The sequence below is a fragment of the Podarcis bocagei genome (genome assembly GCF_964188305.1).
Source record: "Podarcis bocagei genome assembly, chromosome: 5".
In the NCBI taxonomy this organism is placed as follows: domain Eukaryota; kingdom Metazoa; phylum Chordata; class Lepidosauria; order Squamata; family Lacertidae; genus Podarcis; species Podarcis bocagei.
The window spans coordinates 76,065,912-76,085,952 of NC_138129.1; the positions used below are offsets into that span (position 1 = coordinate 76,065,912).

The following is a 20,041-nucleotide window of genomic DNA, read 5'->3' on the forward strand; positions in this document are numbered from 1 at the left end:
AAGTATATCACGTTTCTTGATGGCAGAAAGGAAAGAATACAGATAGATGAACATTCACGCTAAGAGTGGAAATGCATAAAAAATTAGGACTGAAATAGTAAAGTCATTTAAAAACTAAAAGCTGTTTTATTTTCAATGCAAGAACTTATGGAAATTTATTTCACATACAGGCAACTGCCTCTTAAGATGAAAAATCTAAATAAATCAAATGTTACTGGACTATTACACCTCTAATGCACATAATTCTTACAATTCATAATTCTTAATTCAGTTGGGTTAGATGTTCCAAAACATTGTCAGATTATGGATGTTATTAAGTCATGAGGAATCATTAAATGAAGAATGTTAAAAACACTGAAACAGTAATTACCTACGATCAGCAAAAAAGCCCCACATAAACCAAGTGGTTCAAGATAACTAAAAGAAACCAAACTGAGCAAAAATTATAATCTTTGGCTTACCTCATGATTGAGCTCTGCTATCTGATCTTTCAGTTCTCGGATATACTGACTTGAGTCGGAATTATTAAGCTGTCCTTGAAATTTCCCTTCTTCTTTCTGTTCCAGAAAAGATGTAAAAAAAAAAAACACAGGTTGATCAGGTAATACTATATTCCCTTTTATACTATTTCAGAAAGGTGGATTCAGAAGATAACATCATACTTAGAATACACCACTGAAATCAATGAATTAAGTTATAGATTTCCACAGATCTGCTCCAAGTATGACTTACTGGATACCACCCAGAGCTTTCCAGGTTTATATAATGTACTGTATTACCTTTGTTTTCTTTATTATTAAAAAAAACCCCATGCTTATAACTACATTAAAAAAACAGAATTTAAACAGAATACGAACACGCATTCTATTTCAGAAATAATAATACTACCCTTCACCCGCAGAATTCAGGGCAGTTCACAAAAAAACTATATAAAAGCACAAAATACATGATAAAAACAGGAACAAAAAAACAAACCAACTAATATCCCCAGCCACCTCCCATAAACACATTTAAAAGGAGTAGAAAGTAAAATTAAAGTAAAAAGGTAGTGGTTGGGAGAAAGAATCTATTTCAAAACCTTTTAACAATAGAATAGTAATCAATTATTCTTATCAAACCTGACTTCAACACAGCGAAAAAACACAATGTATTTTAATTAGCCCCAAATCTGTGGGATCAGCCTCATATAACCAACATTCTTTATTTAATGCCATCTAAACCTTAAAACTTTTCCGACTTGTTTTCATATTTTGGAAGTAATTTACACTTTCCGGAAATATAGCTGGGTTACATTATTAGTGTTCATAGAATCAGAGTTGAATGGGACCCCAAGGGTCATCAAACCCCTGCAATGCAGGAATCTCAGCTAAAGCATCCATGACAGATGGACACCCAACCTCTGCTTAAAAACCTCCGAGGAAGGAGAGTCCACCACCTCTTGTTAGAGTCTGTTCCACTGCTGAACAGCTCTTACTGTCAGAAAGTTTTTCCGAATGTTCAGTTGGAATCTCCTTTCTTTCAGCTTGAAGCCTAAACATACCCAGTTCCTTCAAGCACTCCCCATAAGGCTTAGTTTCCAGACCCTTGATCATCTTGGTTGCCCCCCTCTGGACACGTTCCAGCTTGTCAACATCCTTCTTAAATTGTGGTGCCCAGAACTGGACACAGTATTCCAGGTGTGGTCTGGCCACTGCAGAATAGAGTGGAATATCAACTACCTTTCACTCAGAGTAGATCCATTGAAATCAATGGCCACAACTCCGATATGCAATAGGTTTTGAAACCAAGCACGCTGATCCCTCAGGATAAGTCTGGTTTGTTAATCAAAATGTGATTTTTAGAAAGTGCACAAATACTTAATTGTATGCTTCTGTTTTTGGTAGCCACAGAAGCCACAGAAAGGAGAGATTCTATATAGGTTTAGCGGGGGGGACGGGGGGACACTGCTTGCCAAAGGCTTGGCTATGAGAGATGGGGAATTCTGACTTCTTCTGAAAGCTTGGTGGCACATGAATCATGCTCACCTTTGGGGAAAACAGACATACTCTTATTTCATATCTAACTAATCGGATTATCCATAGTTAAGTGGGGGGAAATGGATTGTGGAAGTTAAGCTATCTTGCAGCCTTTTTCTCAGTTTGGTCTGCTTTATGAACTTTTGCTATTACACGGTGATGACATTTTACACTGAAGACATAAATTAAGTTTATTCATTAGGGCAGTTGTGGGGGATGCATGCCCTTTTGGTGACAGGGATGATTCATTTTAGGTTTTCAGAAAACGCATCACACTGCTGAAGAGTACAACAAGAGTTTCCTGTAATTGCAAAAATAGAAATTCTCTCTTTAGAACTCTGCAAGTCCTGGATATTAAAGAAAGGTGCTATAAGATATAAAGACAGGCTTCTTCCCATGAAAGGTAAGAGTTTACTGTTGGGAAGGTGCCTTCAGTTTTTCCTTAAAAGTGAATGCTGGAGGCCACAGATAAATTTGTTCTGCAGAACATGCTAAACCTGAACACTGACAAACAGAAGCAACAGCAGATTTCTTGTGTGAAGTTTAACTTTTTGTACTTTAAAAAGCATGAAAAAACATATTAACAGATTACACACACACACACACACACACACACACACACACACACTTTTGACTAATTTATATATGTAAAAGAAGAAAAAGATTGAGATCCTAGTATCAGTGTAAATACTCTCAATTAAATCCTCTTAATTTGGGGTTCAAAAAATAGGGTCTTGTCTTATACTTGGGGGTGTCTTATACATGGAAAAATATGGTAGTTAGAGCAAGAACATATTAAAATTACCATAGATCAGCGTTTCCCAAACTTGGGTCTCAAGTTGTTGTTAGACTACAACTCCCATCATCCCTAGCTAGCAGGACCAGCAGTCAGGGATGATGGGAATTGTAGTCCAAAAGCTGGAGACCCAAGTTCGGAAAATACTGCTAGAGATTGACATGTTAGTTGTATCCACATAAAGCATAAATTAAACCCTCACCTTTGTTTTGCTTGGGATTTCTTTTTTTTGGGGGGGGGAGAACCCAACACTTTTAGCTAATCCCCCCGACAACCTCTCCAAACTGATTTAAATTAGGGACTTGATTGTAATTTCAGTAGTAATGTGGGTGTAGCAATACTAGGGGCACTTTAGATGTTTAATGCCAACGTGTCTTACACTTACACCTAAACTCTTCACAGAAAGCTGTATGCTTTAAGGTAATTGCTATGACCCAGCTCTGACCCTGAAAGTGGAACTCCTAGATTCTCAAATGAGTAAAACTACTTTGAAGAAGAAATGCATCTGATACAATTATTTTTCCATTGCATCTTTCGTATGCCTCCCGACCAAGGAGTTAGCTAGCAGTTTGTGTTTTCAATTGCAATCTTTTTATCGTGTGTGCATATATGTTTGTTGTACACAGCTTTGCCTTAAAAAAAAAAGTAGTATATGAGTATTTTTTTATTAATATAAACAAGTGAATAAATCTGGAACAGTTTTAAGAAAGAGCTATGAACTATAGGCTTCTGAGCAGCAGGCACACTGCACATAAAATACAGTGGTACCTCATGTTACATATGCTTCAGGTTACAGACTCTGCTAACGCAGAAATAGTGCTTTAGGTTAAGAACTTTGCTTCAGGATGAGAACAGAAATTGTGCTCCGGTGGCGCGGCGGCAACAGGAGGCCCCATAAGCTAAAGTGATGCTTCAGGTTAAGAACCGTTTCAGGTTAAGAACAGACCTCCGGAACGAATTAAGTACTTAACCCGAGGTACCACTGTACTTTGCTGCAATTTTATAAGACTTGAAGTCGTGTATCACTGAAGGGATTTGAGTTCCTTATGCTTATGTAGAAGCAGCAATTAGATTTTGGCAGGGTAGGAAGTGGCCGCCAGGATTTTGGTTTCAGAATCTTCACAGAAGTTTGACTTAAAAGGAAAGCTCTGTGGCTTCCTCAGAGAAATTGTTTTGAGGCAAGTCAATGCTATACTCTCAACATTATAATAATTATTATTAATAATCAAATTAAGTGCTGTGTTTTAAGACACAGTTTAGCAATGTCTTCTCAGTCAGCAAGTGTAATAAAGGACCCCTGGACGGCTACGTCCAGTCAAAGGTGACTATGGGGTTGCGGCGCTCATCTCATTTTCAGGCTGAGGGAGCTGGTGTGTGTCCACAGACAGCTTTCCGGGTCATGTGGCCAGCATGACTAAACCGCTTCTGGCACAATGGAACACCGTGACGGAAGCCAGAGTGCACGGAAACGCCATTTACCTTCCCGCCACAGTGGTACCTATTTCTCTTCTTGCACTGGCATGCTTTTGAACTGCTAGGTTGGCAGGAGCTGGGACAGAGCAATGGGAGCTCAGTCCGACGCGGGGATTCAAACCGCTGACCTTCTGATTGGCAAGCCCAAGAGGCTCAGTGGTTTAGACTACGCCACCCATGTCCCAAGTGTATGTCTCAATAGGCCCTGCCCACTTCATGTACATAGTCATGCTTAGACTGGACAGCAAGTCTTCCCACCCCAGCAGCTAAAGAACTACAGTGGTACCTCGGGTTAAGAACTTAATTCGTTCCAGAGGTCCATTCTTAACCTGAAACTGTTCTGAACCTGAGGCACCACTTTAGCTAATGGGGCCTCTTGCTGCCACTGTGCGGTTTCTGTTCTCATCCTGAAGCAAAGTTCTTAACCCAAGGTACTATTTCTGGGTTAGCGGAGTCTGTAACCTGAAGCATCTGTAACCTGAAGCGTCTGTAACCCGAGGTACCACTGTACATCAGTTGTGTATGTACAGCCCCAATGCTATGTTTAACGTACTCTGAAGACTTGAACATACCTATATGCAAGTCCATTCACTTCTGCCTACTTTTGACTACTGAGCCATCAGTCAAGTGTCTTAATTGAGACCACTGAAAAGCACTTCTCTGTGGCAGTATTCCAAGTGGTCGGTGAATCAGTGTGGCATAGCATGGTTAGAACATAACATTAGGACCTGGGATGACAAGGTACAAATCCCCACTTAAGCTGGCTAGGTGACTTTGGGAGAGTCACCCTCTTCTCTCAGCTAAATGTACCTGGCAGGGTGGTTACCGGGATAAAACGGAGAAGGAAAACCGTGTGCATTTTGGAAGAAACAAAGTAAATAAAAATAAAATGTATTATACTTTTTATTTTTAATAAAGCAGAATTCAAGTTGTAGGGTAGGAGTGAACAATGATTACGAGGCTCCTTTGGGCAGGGTATCAATTTAATAATAAATAAATAATATCAGCATAAAAAAGGTAAAGGGACCCCTGACCATTAGGTCCAGTCGTGGACAACTCTGGGGTTGCGGCGCTCATCTCGCTTTACTGGCCGAGGGAGCCGGCGTACAGCTTCCGAGTCATGTGGCCAGCATGACTAAGCCGCTTCTGGCGAACCAGAGCAGCGCACGGAAACGCCGTTTACCTTCCCACTGGAGGGGTACCTATTTATCTACTTGCACTTTGATGTGCTTTTGAACTGCTAGGTGGGCAGGAGCAGGAACCAAGCAATGGTAGCTCACCCTGTCGCGGGGATTCGAATCGCCGACCTTCTGATCGGCAAGCCCTAGGCTCTGTGGTTTAACCCACAGCGCCACCCGTGTCCTTCAATATCAGCATAACCGATAGTTAATGCAAGTGAGGCATCTAAAGGGGAGCTCACACATAAGGGCAATGGAACCCTGATGCCAATTCCGTAAACGAGTGTAAAGGGCAGGCAGAATTATGTCTACACTGAGAGGAAATGTTAAAGAGTTACCCAATGTGTGTCAAACTGAAGGGGAAAAGAGTGAAAACACAAAGTGGTAGGAAGTGAAAAAACAAAACAAAGAGAACGGTTTACACTCTTACTTGGATTTCTAGTTCTGCAATATGTTGCTGGAGCTCTGCCACAGCTGCTATGCTATCTGCCTCTCGGAGCCTTACAGCCATGACTTCTTCTTTATTCTAGGAATAACAGGGGTGAGGAGGGAATAGAAAAAGTTCAGGAAAAAAAGTGATTCCAAATAAGTTACGGGTAGCAAGCTGACTCACATTGCAAGAAAAACTGATTTGAGCCAGAAGTATCATTTTGCTCTAAATTCATTCAACAAGCTACTTCAAGAGACTGACTGACCACACTATCAAAATAAATACAACAATATTAATGATTTATTGCTGTTGCGGACTCTCCTCCCCCAAGATTCCCCCCCCTTTAAAACAATTTGACCTGTGAGGTTTTAGTAAGCAAGGATAGTCAGTCTGTGAATACAAGGATATATAAAACATCTTTGAATGATGCCGCTCTATCGCCAAGGAGAATGTGCAACTGAAGGCAGCCTCTAAAGTTACATTTGCCATTGCTGTTCTCTTTCCAGCATTCAAAACATAAGAAAATTTAATGCATGCTGAAGATACACCCTGCTCTGCACTTCTGCAGTCTGAAGTAGTAAAAGCCGGTCTGTCCCCTACGTGTTACATTTCTGCTTTTCCCATTTGTGTGAGGGTATGTGCACAAGAAGCACAATAAAAAGGGACAAATAATTAAAAACAGGAAACGAACTGTACAATCTTCATCCTGTCTTCAGAGGCACATCCTCGACATAAACAGGCATCCAATTAGCATTTGCTTAGCCCTCAAGGTATATTATAAAACTGTACATTAGACCCAGTCTTTGCAGATGAATATACAAATTCAAAATCAAAATCCTTTATTAGGCATAACACACCACACATTAACAAACAAACATCATATACAGACTGTATAAAATACGGGCTCAACGAACACAATTTATCCTAGTCCTATTCTTAACTCCAAGAAATGAATCGATGTACAAAGATAATATAATACAACACAGCAACATCACCTACCATTAACAACCACTAAGTCTCTTTATCATGGCCCATCAGATGAATATACACACTCCTGGGAAGTCCCCTTACAAACAGTGCATGATTAAAATGTAAGGCGATGACTAGTTTTAGGATGATAAATGGTGCCAGAAATACCAAATGTCCTTAGATTTTTGCCTATGGCACCTCTGCTGACAATGGATTCTGTAATCCATCAAAACCCTGAAATTGAACTGAACAACTTGCATTTTACAAATATGAGGCAAACACCCTGAGCACAGAAATACACAACTCTCTTAATCATAAAGTGAAAGGGTTTTAAAAACCAAATGTGATGTCAGCTTTTTTAATACAATTCTGTAATATAAATCAAATATCCATCCTGGGAAAGCTGGCAGGTAGAATTTGCTAGTCCTCCAAGATATTTTGATTTTTAAAGTACACAGATAGTGTTCACTGCATTTCTGTTTTGGGTTACCTTGCATTCAATCTCTGCCTGCTTTCGCTTTGATTCCGTCAGCTGAGCCAGAAGTCCTTTGTTTTGAGCGGACAGATACTGGACCTTCCCTTGCAAACTGGAAATCTCTTGTTCCGCCCTCCGCAAATGGTTGCTATTTATCTGGTTCTGATGTTTAGGAGCGATAACAAGGGGGAGAAAGAGGGATTACGTTAGCCTTGACCTCAGTCTTCTTATACATTTGCAGTAGTAAATATGTGAAAGCTAGTGCAAACCTAAGGCTTGTAACTTCCACTAGCAAAGCAAGACAATGATCATTTACTTGCTTCTGCAACAGTTTGGTCAGTCCCAATCTATTAACTGTGAAAAACCTTTCTTTGGGGGGGGGTATAATTAATCAGTAACAGTGAATTAATTGAGGAAAAGGGTCAGAATAGATGGAAAGTTAATTCCAACAACAACAAGAAGAAAAGATAGACACCAAGGGGGGGAAACAGACTCACTCGCACAGAGGAAAAACCTCAAAAACCCCCCCACAAAAAAACAGGATTCACTACAAAACAGAAACAACAATCACACAAATAAACCAGAAACAGTCAGAAGAGCACCAGTGGAAAGAAAGGTCTACTTCAAGGAAGGCAGAGGAAAAAACCCAACTGTTATTCTTAAGGGAGGAGCAACTTAGAAGTTTCTCTAAGCGTTGGTGTTTTTTCCCTGCTTTCAGGCGAGTGGAGGATAACAATCCCCACTCAGTGGTGTACTAGTACCCACTCAAGAACGAAAAGTTACACTTAGCAGTATTTTTGATGTACTTGTTTTGTGTGTGTGCTGCTTATATGAATGTGCTGCTTATTCAAAACAAGATACTTGTACTCAACATTAAGGGCTTACACACATCTCTCTTATGACACATATTGCACATGTGATCAGATAGAACAATTGCACCCCCTACAGGCTGAAAGTATTGTGGAAACCAGTGACTTTTTGCTGCATAACAGATAAAATAATATTAAATAGATGGGTTTTTAGTTTCGGTACTGATGTTTATTAACATACTATACAGTTATTTTTACTGATGGAGGCTGCTCAATGGTTTTAACAGCTGCTTCTCGTTTTCTGCTACTTTAATTTGGTTTTTATGTATTGCCTTACGGTTATTCGCTACCTTTTATATGGAAGATAAGTCTTAGACAGCGCTTTTGTTGCCAGAGAGCATATACTGGCAGGAGAAGCTGGATCAAAACAGTTTCATGCCAACAAAACATATTGCCTAAGAATCCACATATTTCCACCCATTAATCAATTTTTTTAGATCAGTTTAGGTATGATATAAGTGTCAGTCTATCTAGGCTGACCTCACTATATTCTAAGTGACTTCAAAAGTGGCACCACATTTTCAAGACTGGACAAACTCCACACACTATTTATTACAGGTTAGAAAGTACAATAGTATCATTAAAGATTTCTCTTCTCTACTGGTCATTACCAGCATCCTTCAGACATTAGTAGCACTTCGAATTAATACACTGGATCTGAATAAGATCTACTCAAAGTAAACCTATTGAAATTAATAGACCCAAGTTAGTCATGTCCATTAATTTCACTGAGTCTGCTCTCAATGGACAGAGCTCTATACTTCCCAGTTCCAAACCCAACATACTACATTTAGCTATGCAAGCAATTTTCATACTTTGCCCTTAGGGAATTATTTCCATGCAATACCTGACATTCAGTTTCCTCTGGGTGACGAGTGACCTTACCTGTGTTTCCATTTCCATCATCCTTTGCTTTACTTCTTTCAGCTCGGCTTGTGTTTCTGCTTCTCGGAGCCTGACGGTCATCAGTTCATCTTGCAATTCATTTACAGCATTCTTTTTAGGGGGGTCTTTCCACCTCCCAGTAGTGCGAACTAGATGGCGCTAAAAACATTGCTATGTTTTAACAAAATCCCCCAACTTGAATTAAAATAAAAAATAAATCTTCAACTGGCATAAGGATGCAGGAGAATTCATTCAACTTGAGTAACCAAAAGCAGGAAAAATATGGAACACGGAGATTAAAAGCAGCAAATTTTCAGCAGCCGAGCACTAAACTGTACATATACTCATAAGGACAAAAAGGCACATCAATATCTTGAATGTTTTTGTTAATGATTTAAAAAATTCCCCAGCCGTTGAAATACTTACGGTCTCCTCATATTTTCTCACTCCTAAATAAGGTTTAAATTGCTTAAGACAGCATTATTTGAAATCCTTGGCAACTGATCACTAAAAGCTACTCTAAGATTATAACGTATACAGTGGTGCCCCGCAAGACGAATGCCTCGCAAGACGAAAAACCCGCTAGACGAAAGGGTTTTCCGTTTTTCGATGCGCTTCGCAAGACGAATTTCCCTATGGGCTTCCTTTGCAAGACGAAAACATCTTGCGAGTCTTGCGATTTTTTTCGCTCCCCCCCTTTTTCTAAGCCGCTAAGCCACTAATAGCCTTTTAGCCGCTAAGCCTTTAATAGCCGCTAAACCGCTAATAGCGCTAATCCGCTAATAGGGTTGCTTCGCAAGACGAAAAAACCACTAGACAAAGAGACTCGCGGAACGGATTATTTTCGTCTTGCGAGGCACCACTGTAGTTGCTTGGGCATTACTCTCATTGAACTACTCAGTGGAAGTTAAAGGTAAAGGTAAAGGGACCCCTGACCATTAGGTCCAGTCATGATCGACTCTGGGGTTGCAGCGCTCATCTCGCCAGCATGCTCTGGCGAACCAGAGCAGCGCATGGAAATGCTGTTTACCTTCCCACCGGAGCGGTACCTATTTATCTACTTGCACTTTGATGTGCTTTCAAACTGCTAGGTTGGCAGGAGCTGGGACCAAACAACGGGAGCTCACCCCATCGCGGGGACTCGAACCGCCGACCTTCCGATTGGCAAGCCCTAGGCTCAGTGGTTTAGACCACAGCGTCACCCTCGTCCCTCCAGTGGCAGTTACTTCTGAGTAAATAAGCTTCAAGACATTCTGCTAACACAGAAAACTGCATATTTCGCAGAAAGTTTATAGCTATATCAGCTGCAGAGGCAAATGTAAAAACCTGCATTTGCTAAACAGGGGATCAAAATGAATGGCTCTCTGCAACTAGAACTCATTCACTTGCTGTCTCTTCTCATGATCCCCAGCCTCTTCAAACATCCCTCTTGTACACTAGCTCTCTGCAAGTCCAGTTTACACAATGCATTGTTGAATCAACTTTAGCCCTAGGTCTATAGCCTTACCTGCCAGTGTTCCTCCAAATCTTTAACTTGTTGTCTAAGTTCTTTTAGACCCATCAGAGCTTCTGCTTCTCTTAGTTTCACTGCAATCAATTCTTCTTGAAGTCTAGCAATATTGTTCTCATCAGGGAAAGAGCTGTTCCTCTGCAAACAAAGCAAGCTCTTAAGAAACCAAGAGTATAAGGCAGGCTATTTGCATTAAACGATACGTGACGTAAGTGAAAGAAACGCAAGGGTCATCTAGCTAAAACCTCTTGCAACTGCATAATACGTTTGAGGTGGCATTTCAGAAATACAAAGCACAGAAAGAACCCCCCAAACTTGAAGGACATTAAAATCTTCACAAATGAAAATGCGTTGGCTCAATGGGCTTAAAGTTTCGGTGAAACAAAACTCTCTATCTTGAGCAGGATCATTATATAAGGAATAGGGACATGCTAGCCTATTAGTTAGTTAGTTCATAAAATTTATACACTGCTTGATTGTAAAAAAATAAAAGTAAAAACTCAAAGCAGTTTACAAAAAGACAAAACAATAAAAATCAAGGGCGGTGGGGAATACAAACCTACTCTAAGACATACAAAATTTAAAACAGTAAAACGGGTTAAAGTTATCTCAGCTTTCTAAGCATCTAGGTAAGGTAAAGGGTAAAGGGACCCCTGACCATTAGGTCCAGTCGTGGCCGACTCTGGGGTTGCGGCGCTCATCTCGCTTTATTGGCCGAGGGAGCCGGCGTACAGCTTCCGAGTCATGTGGCCAACATGACTAAGCTGCTTCTGGCGAACCAGAGCAGCGCACGGAAACACCGTTTACCTTCCCACCGGAGCCGTACCTATTTATCTACTTGCACTTTGACGTGCTTTCGAACTGCTAGGTTGGCAGGAGCAGGGACCGAGCAACGGGAGCTCACCCCGTCATGGGGATTCGAGCCGCCGACCTTCTGATCAGCAAGTCCTAGGCTCTGTGGTTTAACCCACAGTGCCACCCGCGTCCTATCTACCATCTAGGCAGGTTTGTCTAAACAATAACATTTTTCGCATGCACTGAAAAGAGTAAAGCGAAGGCGACTGCTTGATCTCAATAGGCAGGGAGTTCCGAAGTGCAGGTGCTGCCACACAAAACGACCCGAGTTCTTACAAATGCGGAACAGTTTTATGTGCCGATTCTGTCAAATGGGCCCATGTGGGGTAAGGCGGTTTTGTTGCTACGGGCTTTAGATACTAATAGCAGGCCTTTGGTTGATCTGATTTACATCCTATGGCCTTTTAAAATGTTTTTTTTTTTTTTGAGGGGGCTATTGGGTTGTTGTTTTTATTTTTATTAGGTATTTTGTGGTTTTGTATCTTGATTTTATTCTGTGAACTGCCCTGAGACCCCCGGAGTTTAGGACGGTATATAAATTCAATAAACAACACCACCACCTTGAACTTGGCCCGGTAGCAGCACGCAAGAATTCAATATGGATAAAACAGGCAGGCAGAACGATAGTCCATGCTAAAAGCAGCTTGCCTGAAGTTTAAAGAGAGAACCTCTCTAGGGAGAGTTCCTGAAAGTGGCAGCTTCAATAGAAAAAGCCTCGTTTTGTGCCCCAAACAACTGTGCTTCTGAGTAGGACACACACTCTCCCCATGCTAAATGTAGTTGTGCCAAAAGGGACCTACGTTTTACAGAATGTTATGTTAAATTCACTTAAAACCACTCTGCAAAGCATTCTGGTTTGGACTTGCCTTTTCCATCTCAAGAACCTTATCTTGCATTTCCTTCAAGGCACAGTGGGATTCTGCTTCGCTCAGCCTTGCCTGCACCAACTCTTTCTCCAGCTGCAGGACGAAGTCTTCACTATAGCGGGAGCTGCACTTTTGCTATATGGAGGGAGTAAGTTCAGCATTAAATGAGAGGAAGCAGTGGCCTTAAAAGTGCAAGCGTGCTCAGAAAGCAAGAGGATGCAGTGGGGAGGGGTGCTGCTGCTGTGAACTATGAAGGTTTCCCCCCCTCAGGCATTTTCATTCAGACTTACACACAAAGTTTGTTCCCACTAGGAAGCAGACACTAAAAAACAGCAACAACCTGCTAACTTAGGAACCAGTCCTATTTTACAGTGATTTTTATAATACCCCAAACCTGAAGTTTAAGTAGTGCAGCAGGTTGCTTTTTTTAAAGCTGTGGAAACACCTCCAGTTTTCTGAGGTTTTGTTTTGGTCATCCTGTGAGTCAGAACTTTTCAGCGTTTTGTGGCGCCACTGCAAGTTTGTCCCTGTTGACAAACTAGACCCAATCTTCAAGATACAACAGGGGCTATTTTAAGGATTAAATATTTTTACTTTGCCAGCTAGCCATTAAGTCATTGTGTTCTCCCAAGTACAGTTCATGTTGAGTCAGCCAGTCTGCTGTGGTGACTAATGAAAGGCTGGGCCTTGCAATTCCAGGCCATCTTTATTTGGCAAAGCCGCTAGAGCTATTCTCCTCAGAGCACAATGGAGCTTCACGGAACACTTCCTGGAAACTACTCTTCATGGCAACAGATCTGCATTTGCGCCTCTGTTGCTGAGGATCTAGCTAAAAGGTTATTGTAATGGATCTCCCTCAAGCCTCTCACCAGCGATATCCCCATCGCCGCATTCAAGATGTCACCATTTCCTGCAAATCGCAGCCAATAAACCAGAGAGTTTAATGACAGAATCCCAAAGGGTTATGCATAGAACAATTTAATAGTATAATAGCACATTGTTTTTTACACTATAGGTTAGTGGAAAGATGTATGAAAAGCAAAGGCATGTAAGTCATGGGGGTAAGTATTTTCTTCCTGGTTTTCCCCGTAGGGCAGGGAGGAGAGAAATAATGTGTTTAAATATGCAAAGCTTATTTTGGCAAACTAAAACTTACTGCTTAAACAAAAAACTACCGTCCACAACTTAGCATATAGAATCGTGTTTCGTTGATTTATGTTTACAGACAAATTCTAAGGATGTTTGCTCAGAAGACCCTACTTTCGGTTAGTGGCACTTAGGCCCAGGTAAGTATAGACAGCAGCATCAAAAATATACTAACTTTGACACTGCAATTCTATACCTGCCTACTTGGAGTAAGGCCCATTTCCCCCCCCCCCCCCCCGATGCTGGCTAGCGCTGATGGGAGGACAACATTTGGAGGTTTTCCAATTCTGGTGCACAGGATTTCAGAGTGAGGTTTCTTTTGTACAAGCAAAAGGTACGGGGAGGTGCAGCAGACACGCTTCTAAGCAGCAAATCGTAAGAAAACAAAAGGTCCTGTCTGTTTTTCTCGTGAAAACAGCAACACTCTCTGCATGTAGAAATGCATATTAGAGCTGAGTGACCTGCGTTTCTACAATGTACCCAGGATTTACCATTCTCTAAAGCTGTGGGGAGTGCCTTACATTTGAAAACAAAAGTTCCTACGATTCATTTTGAGTGAATAAAGTCTCATATCAAAAAGCTTTTCACTCATTCCAAAAGAGAAAATATTTCATAGAGCTTCAGGGGTGGAGGCGGAGATCGCAGTGCCACCTAAGTAGATAACAATTCTTACCTTGAATCTCCATTTAAATGAAATTTCAGTGGCATACACTCCCAAGTGAAAGAAGGTCTGAGAGTCAGTTCATTGGAAACTAAGCTTAATGAGCCTGCTTTTAGAGAAGTGTGCGATAAGAGTGGGAAGGGTTCCAAAAATTGGGCTTTTTCAGAATCTCAGTGTTGTTGTGTTGCTGTTTTTAAAAAGCTATGCTGGCCCTTCTTCTTGTTCTTTGTTTTATACCTCAATCCACACTGTATGTAAGAATTGCTTTTTAAGCTCCTTATTCTCCCAATCACTTTGAGACAGTGACTTATCCAAGGCCATCTGCATTTGATTCATAGATAACTAAGGAGCTGCAACCCCAATATTTCAAATACCAAGCAATTCAAAATTATTTCATGGTAACAATCATCCACCAAGAATGGGAAAAGAAACACAAAGCCTAGAAATTTGGTGAGTATAATAATCTCCCCTTAGATTCCCCAAGAATACAGCCTCTGTCTTTACACTTGTGCAACAGTCTCCAACACAATAGTAACACAACACTATAGTAATCCAAATCAATTATTCAGACTAGCTATATTTCTATTCCTTCCCCTGTCCCCCATCAGATGTATTCATTTACATGTATATTTTAATACCTATGAAAATGTCGTTTTTAGTTCCACATTTCATTACAAGACGTATATTCAACACATAAATAAAATTTGGGATTATTCCATACATATCTATTGATTACGAGAAAGCTAAAGAACAAAGTAGGCAGTTTCGAGTTTTGGTTGGGTTCCAATAATATTACTTGTGAGAAACAAATTATGGAACAAAATTAAGAGCTACGAAGATCAATGATCTTTCACATAAAGTTTATTATTCAGGGCAGGCTAGAAAGGAACATTTATGTTATCATAATTAATTACTTTTCTTCCAGTAATGAAGTCACACACACACACACACACACACACACACAATATTTTCTTAAACAACGGCCAGGCGAATTGAGAGCACATGTTTTACCCAAGGAAACAATCATACTGACATTATCTCAGTATTTTAAAGTATGAGATTGAAACCACAGGTATGTATTTAAAATAAATAAATAAAAATATCAAATTATTGGTTGTGCAGCATCATCTTAAGCACATTCACCTGTCAGTCACACAAAGTTCAATCGCCTTACTGCCTAAGTGGTCAAATTTAATTTCTCTTTTTTCCCACTAGGTGGTGCCCTAAAATTTTGAAAACTGTGCTAAGGATGATCAACCTAAAGGCCTGCCGTCAAGCTCAGGCTAAGGATAGAGGAGGAATCCACCTTTAAGCAGATTTAAGGTTTGGTTATTCCAACCCAACTGAGCCCTGTTTTGCATTGAACTGTGTCCTCTGTTCAAGTTCCTTATGCATCACCAAGACTCTCAGTTCCCATCATCTCTATGGCTATATTGGTTGCTAGTGATACGAGTTGGGAGTCTAACAACCTCCGGAGGGTTAGGAACCCCTTAATCTAATTATTAAAAACAGGCTAATTCGTTTTCGCTTAATTTTTATCCATGCATATATCACAGAAAGCAATATATTTAAGAGGAACAGAACAGAGATCATGCCATGTCCAACAGAAATAACCAGAAGTGAATGAGAAAGATAAGAGATTAGGTTACTATCAGGTACCTTACCCCTTGTTGCTGTTGCTGGAGCTCCCTGATGGTATTTTCAGCTTGCTCCAGTTTAGTAATGGCCTCATTACTCTGCTGTTTGATGGTGGCCAGCTCCCGTTTTATGAGGTAGTTTTCCTCAGCCTCCAGGGCCCTTGTCACTTGTCCCTTAGGACACAATTTTCTTTTTAAAGCAATTGGAGGACCGATCCAGGGAAGACCGAGAGTTTTACATATTTATTCTGCCATATGGTTAAAATCTTGCAAATCATCACAGAACTGTTACAGCCAGTACATCAATTTAGCGAAGTAAAGGCAGTTTAGCACTGCATCGCATTAAACGCTTTTAGTATCCGCCAGCAAGGTCAATTGTGTATTTGCATTCAGCAGAACTCTGTTCATGCATATATTACTCCATTGTGCATGCACATCAGTTAGAGGTTTTGTAGCTGGTCTACAGAATTAGTGCTGAAACAGAATTAGAGCCCAGCAATTACTCAGAATTTCAGGCGCCATTAGAATGAGCGTGCAGAGATACGCCTAAATATTATTCTAACACAGAGCTGCTAAATTACAGTTGTTTACATTTACTAGGGTAGATATTCAGTCGTAAAAATGCATGTAGTTATTAATGCATGCATTAAAAACAGAAAGCTGTTGTTTTTTTTTAGAATCGGAAAGAGTGAGATACTAAAGAAGTATATACCTGTATCAATCTATCTGCCAAGGAAGCACTTTCCTACAAAAAGGGAAAAAAATCAGATAGGAGTAAGAGAAAAAAAGGAAAACCAAGTGACAAAATCAATGGTGGAGAATTATGCCCAAATTCTACCAACTTTCCATATGCAATGAACTCCCAAATATTCATTTTTTTTCACCCATTAAAGGTGGTACAGTTTAACAGCCAAATCTCAGGAGCACAGGCAGAAGACTTAATTCAGAAAAATAACACCGAGCTTCAAATTTAACAATATTCGTTTAAAGAGGGTAAGCTGTCTAACTTTCAGTTGGCAGTTTATTGAATGGAGCAAGCATTATATGCAAATTCATGTAGAGCTCTTGATCAAGCTATGAGAAGTGAAAGGAGGTATAATTTGAGCACTTTTCAAAGTTCAGCTAGTGAAGGGGCAGAGCCATTTGTACAACAGCAGTATTTAAAAGGCAGGAGTCTAGTGATGCAAAGTGTCAGGCACGAAGAACAGCGAATATATGCAAAGTATATCTGATCTGATTTTGGACAACTCTTATCACTAACGCTATTACAGTTTAATCTTCCCTTGCTCTGATTTTGCAGCAAACTAGAATCTTCACAGCATCTAACAATCCAGGCAGCTTTCAACCTGGAAAGGTACAATTTAACCCATACGCATCAGTTAGTTTACACCTCCCTTAATGCACTTATAAATTCACAGAGAGGGCAGAAACTGTTAACACATCCACATGAAAATTGCTGCATCAAAGAGCCAAATGAAGCTGTATCAGTCGAAGTAGAACTGTATTACAGTGGTGCCCCGCAAGACGAATAACTCGCTAGACGAAAGGGTTTTTCGGTTTTTGTGTTGCTTCGCTAGACGATTTTCCCTATGGGCTTGCTTCGCAAGACGAAAACGTCTTGCGAGTTTGTTCGCTTTTTTCTTAAAGCCGCTTGAAGAAGCGCAGTTGCGACAGACCGTGCTTCGCAAGACGAAAAACATCGCAAGACGAAAAGACTCGCGGAACGAATTAATTTCGTCTTGCGAGGCACCACTGTAATTGGCATAAATTAGGTGGAAACTATCTTCAAGCTGAACCCACAATTGTTCTCTGAAGTGAGATTTGTTTAAGAACAGAATTTCCATCTTGCTTTCCTGCTTTTGTTTTATGACAGTAATGGCCGTTCTGTTCCCCTTGGAACCAGGAATGCACATTGGAAAAAGTTCACTTTCCACGCTTATGGGAAAAGACCAAACCTCACTCCCCACACAGGGAGAACTCCTCTTTTAAGTCACAAATGAAGACTTCTGCCAACTATAATTTCAAAAACTAGGAAGCTATAGCTGTAAAAGGCTTGAAGGCCTAGAAAAAAATACCAGAAACAGGAATCCAATCTATTCCTATCCAATATCTACTAGAGATAGACATCGTATTCTTTAGTCCAATTAATGGGAACAAGTATTCTAGAGCCAAGGGGAAAGGCCACAATATCATAAGATTACTGGGCAGAAGGAAATTTTCATATGACAAAGAAAAACCATGAGAAAGTGATTTGGGTGTAGAAAAACACGAAACCTGCCCTTTCAGAGTTGCCCCAATGCTTGAAGAAGAAGCACCTGTATTAGAGATCAAGGAAAGCTTGCCTTCTACCAAAAGGATAGCCAGCCACTCTCACAATGGTTAACAAACGAGTATCAGTCTCCAGAAGCTTATATGTTGTGCTACAGCAAGCTTAAAGTCTTGTAAGGTTGACACATTGGCAAGAAGGCGGCTGTCAGGCTGTCAGGGTCTCTAGGTGCTAAGGGCAATTGCAACAGACTGGAAAACAGTCTATAGAACCTTTGGAAGGACTGGGTTAGATCTGGACTAGACATTTCCATCACCTGCACTGTTTGGATGCCATCGTTTCCTGGGCACTGGAAAGGTAATCAATGTGGATTTTGTTGGAGAACAACTCTGTACTGTCTTGGAATTCAGAACAATAAAGAAAAACACATCACAACCTTGCTCAGACTATAACAGGACAATGTTACAGAAACCTCCTCTTTTTAGAGAACCGCGTCCCTATCACTAAGGCAAAACGAAAAGAAAATAAAGATAATGGGATCTCCTATTCCTCCAACTGCCCTTGCCCATTGAAAGAACTGAGTGATCAAAGTATTACCATGGTAGTGGGACTAAAAAAAAGCAGCAACACTGAATGAGAGGATCATCTTAGAGGACAAACATGCTGCCTCAGTCTTGCTACCCCATTGTCTAGTCAAGGCCAATGTGACATGTAAAGAACAGATCCTCAGGAGAGGATGACTTCCTAAGACTGTTTTCCCACCAGTGCCACAAATATACTCGAATATTTTCAAGAGGCTGAAAGAATGGAGCTGAAGTTCTTCCAAGGCGTCCAAAACACCCGCCCACAACACAGCTAGGTACAAACACAGTTCAGTTTTTTGCTTCAAACGCTGCCTCTGCAACTACTCAAATTAACAGATTGCCTATACTAAATGGAACACTTGGGATTTTTTAAAAAAATAATAATGAAAGCATACATTCCTTGGCGCTTTATAAACTGTTCATATTATTACACCCGTCTCAGTTATTCAGAAAAAAAATGACAATATAAAATGCTCAACTCTCCTGTTTCAAGAAGTGTTTGAGCACCACCATTCAACAACCCAAGGGATGACTGTTTTGTCTATCACTAGTTTGTCTGATTCTGGCACCCTGCAGTTCTGTTTCCCCCTAGTCATCAAATGATCAGTAGTGTCCACATGCTTGGAATAAGAAGAAGGAAGCTCTAATGGCTTTAAGATAAGAAGGAGAATAATAATAATAAGAAGAAGAAGTATTACTATTATTTATTTATTTCTACCCCGCCCATATGGCTGGCTTCCAACAAAACACTAAAATTCAATAACCTATTAAGCATTAAAAGCTTCCCTAAATAGGGCTGCCTTCAGATGTCTTCTAAAAGTTTGGTAGTTATTTTTCTCTTTGACATCTGGTGGGAGGGTGTTCCACAGGGCGGGTGCCACGACTGAGAAGGCCCTCTGCCTGGTTCCCTGTAACTTGGCTTCTCGTAGCGAGGGAACTGCCAGAAGGAAGAAAATGTTTCCAGGTACAGTTTGAGATGAGGCAGAATAGAAACAGTGAGAAGCCCTTATTTTCCACAGTTCTTTGGTGAAAAAAGTAAGAAAGATGGGTGTTCTGCTCTCAACCTGCTTGGGAACAAAAATCATAATCCAAACTAAGAGCCTTCCCTTATCTACCACACTTTGCTACAGATATCTGCTTTAACCTAAATTAAGAATGAGCTCGCTCAACTTCATCGTACTATTCGGTCCAGGGATTGAACTTGAACAGAATGCCACTGAATTAAGGAAGAAGACTGCAAGTCAAAGCTGTATATGTGTTGTGGTTTCTATGGTGTGCTGAACAAAAACAAATAAATAGAAACTTGCTTTCGGTTTCTGAATATATTCTATATGGTGGTTATGCAAAGTGTGAAATCATTTCAGACACCTGGTTTAATGTTTCAGTGCATTTGGTGATGCAAAGAACCAAAATAACGTTGGCGCAA

The 20,041-nt window shown here is 40.5% G+C and overlaps 1 protein-coding gene across 5 annotated transcripts in view; it reads right to left on the minus strand.

Moving 5' to 3' along the window:
- Positions 1-20,041, minus strand: part of EVI5 (ecotropic viral integration site 5) — a 70,983-nt gene that overhangs the window by 18,762 nt on the left and 32,180 nt on the right. For 3 of the 5 annotated variants that reach the window (XM_081194007.1, XM_081194008.1, XM_081194009.1), the window contains 8 exons: positions 16,478-16,510; positions 15,793-15,939; positions 12,322-12,456; positions 10,598-10,738; positions 9,091-9,249; positions 7,352-7,498; positions 5,893-5,988; positions 462-557 (listed from right to left, as the gene is read on the minus strand). In XM_081194007.1, coding sequence (XP_081050133.1) covers positions 462-557; positions 5,893-5,988; positions 7,352-7,498; positions 9,091-9,249; positions 10,598-10,738; positions 12,322-12,456; positions 15,793-15,939; positions 16,478-16,510 — 954 coding nt within the window. The remainder of the gene's footprint in view (positions 1-461; positions 558-5,892; positions 5,989-7,351; positions 7,499-9,090; positions 9,250-10,597; positions 10,739-12,321; positions 12,457-15,792; positions 15,940-16,477; positions 16,511-20,041) is intronic. The other 2 variants (XM_081194010.1, XM_081194011.1) reach the window with 2 other exon arrangements.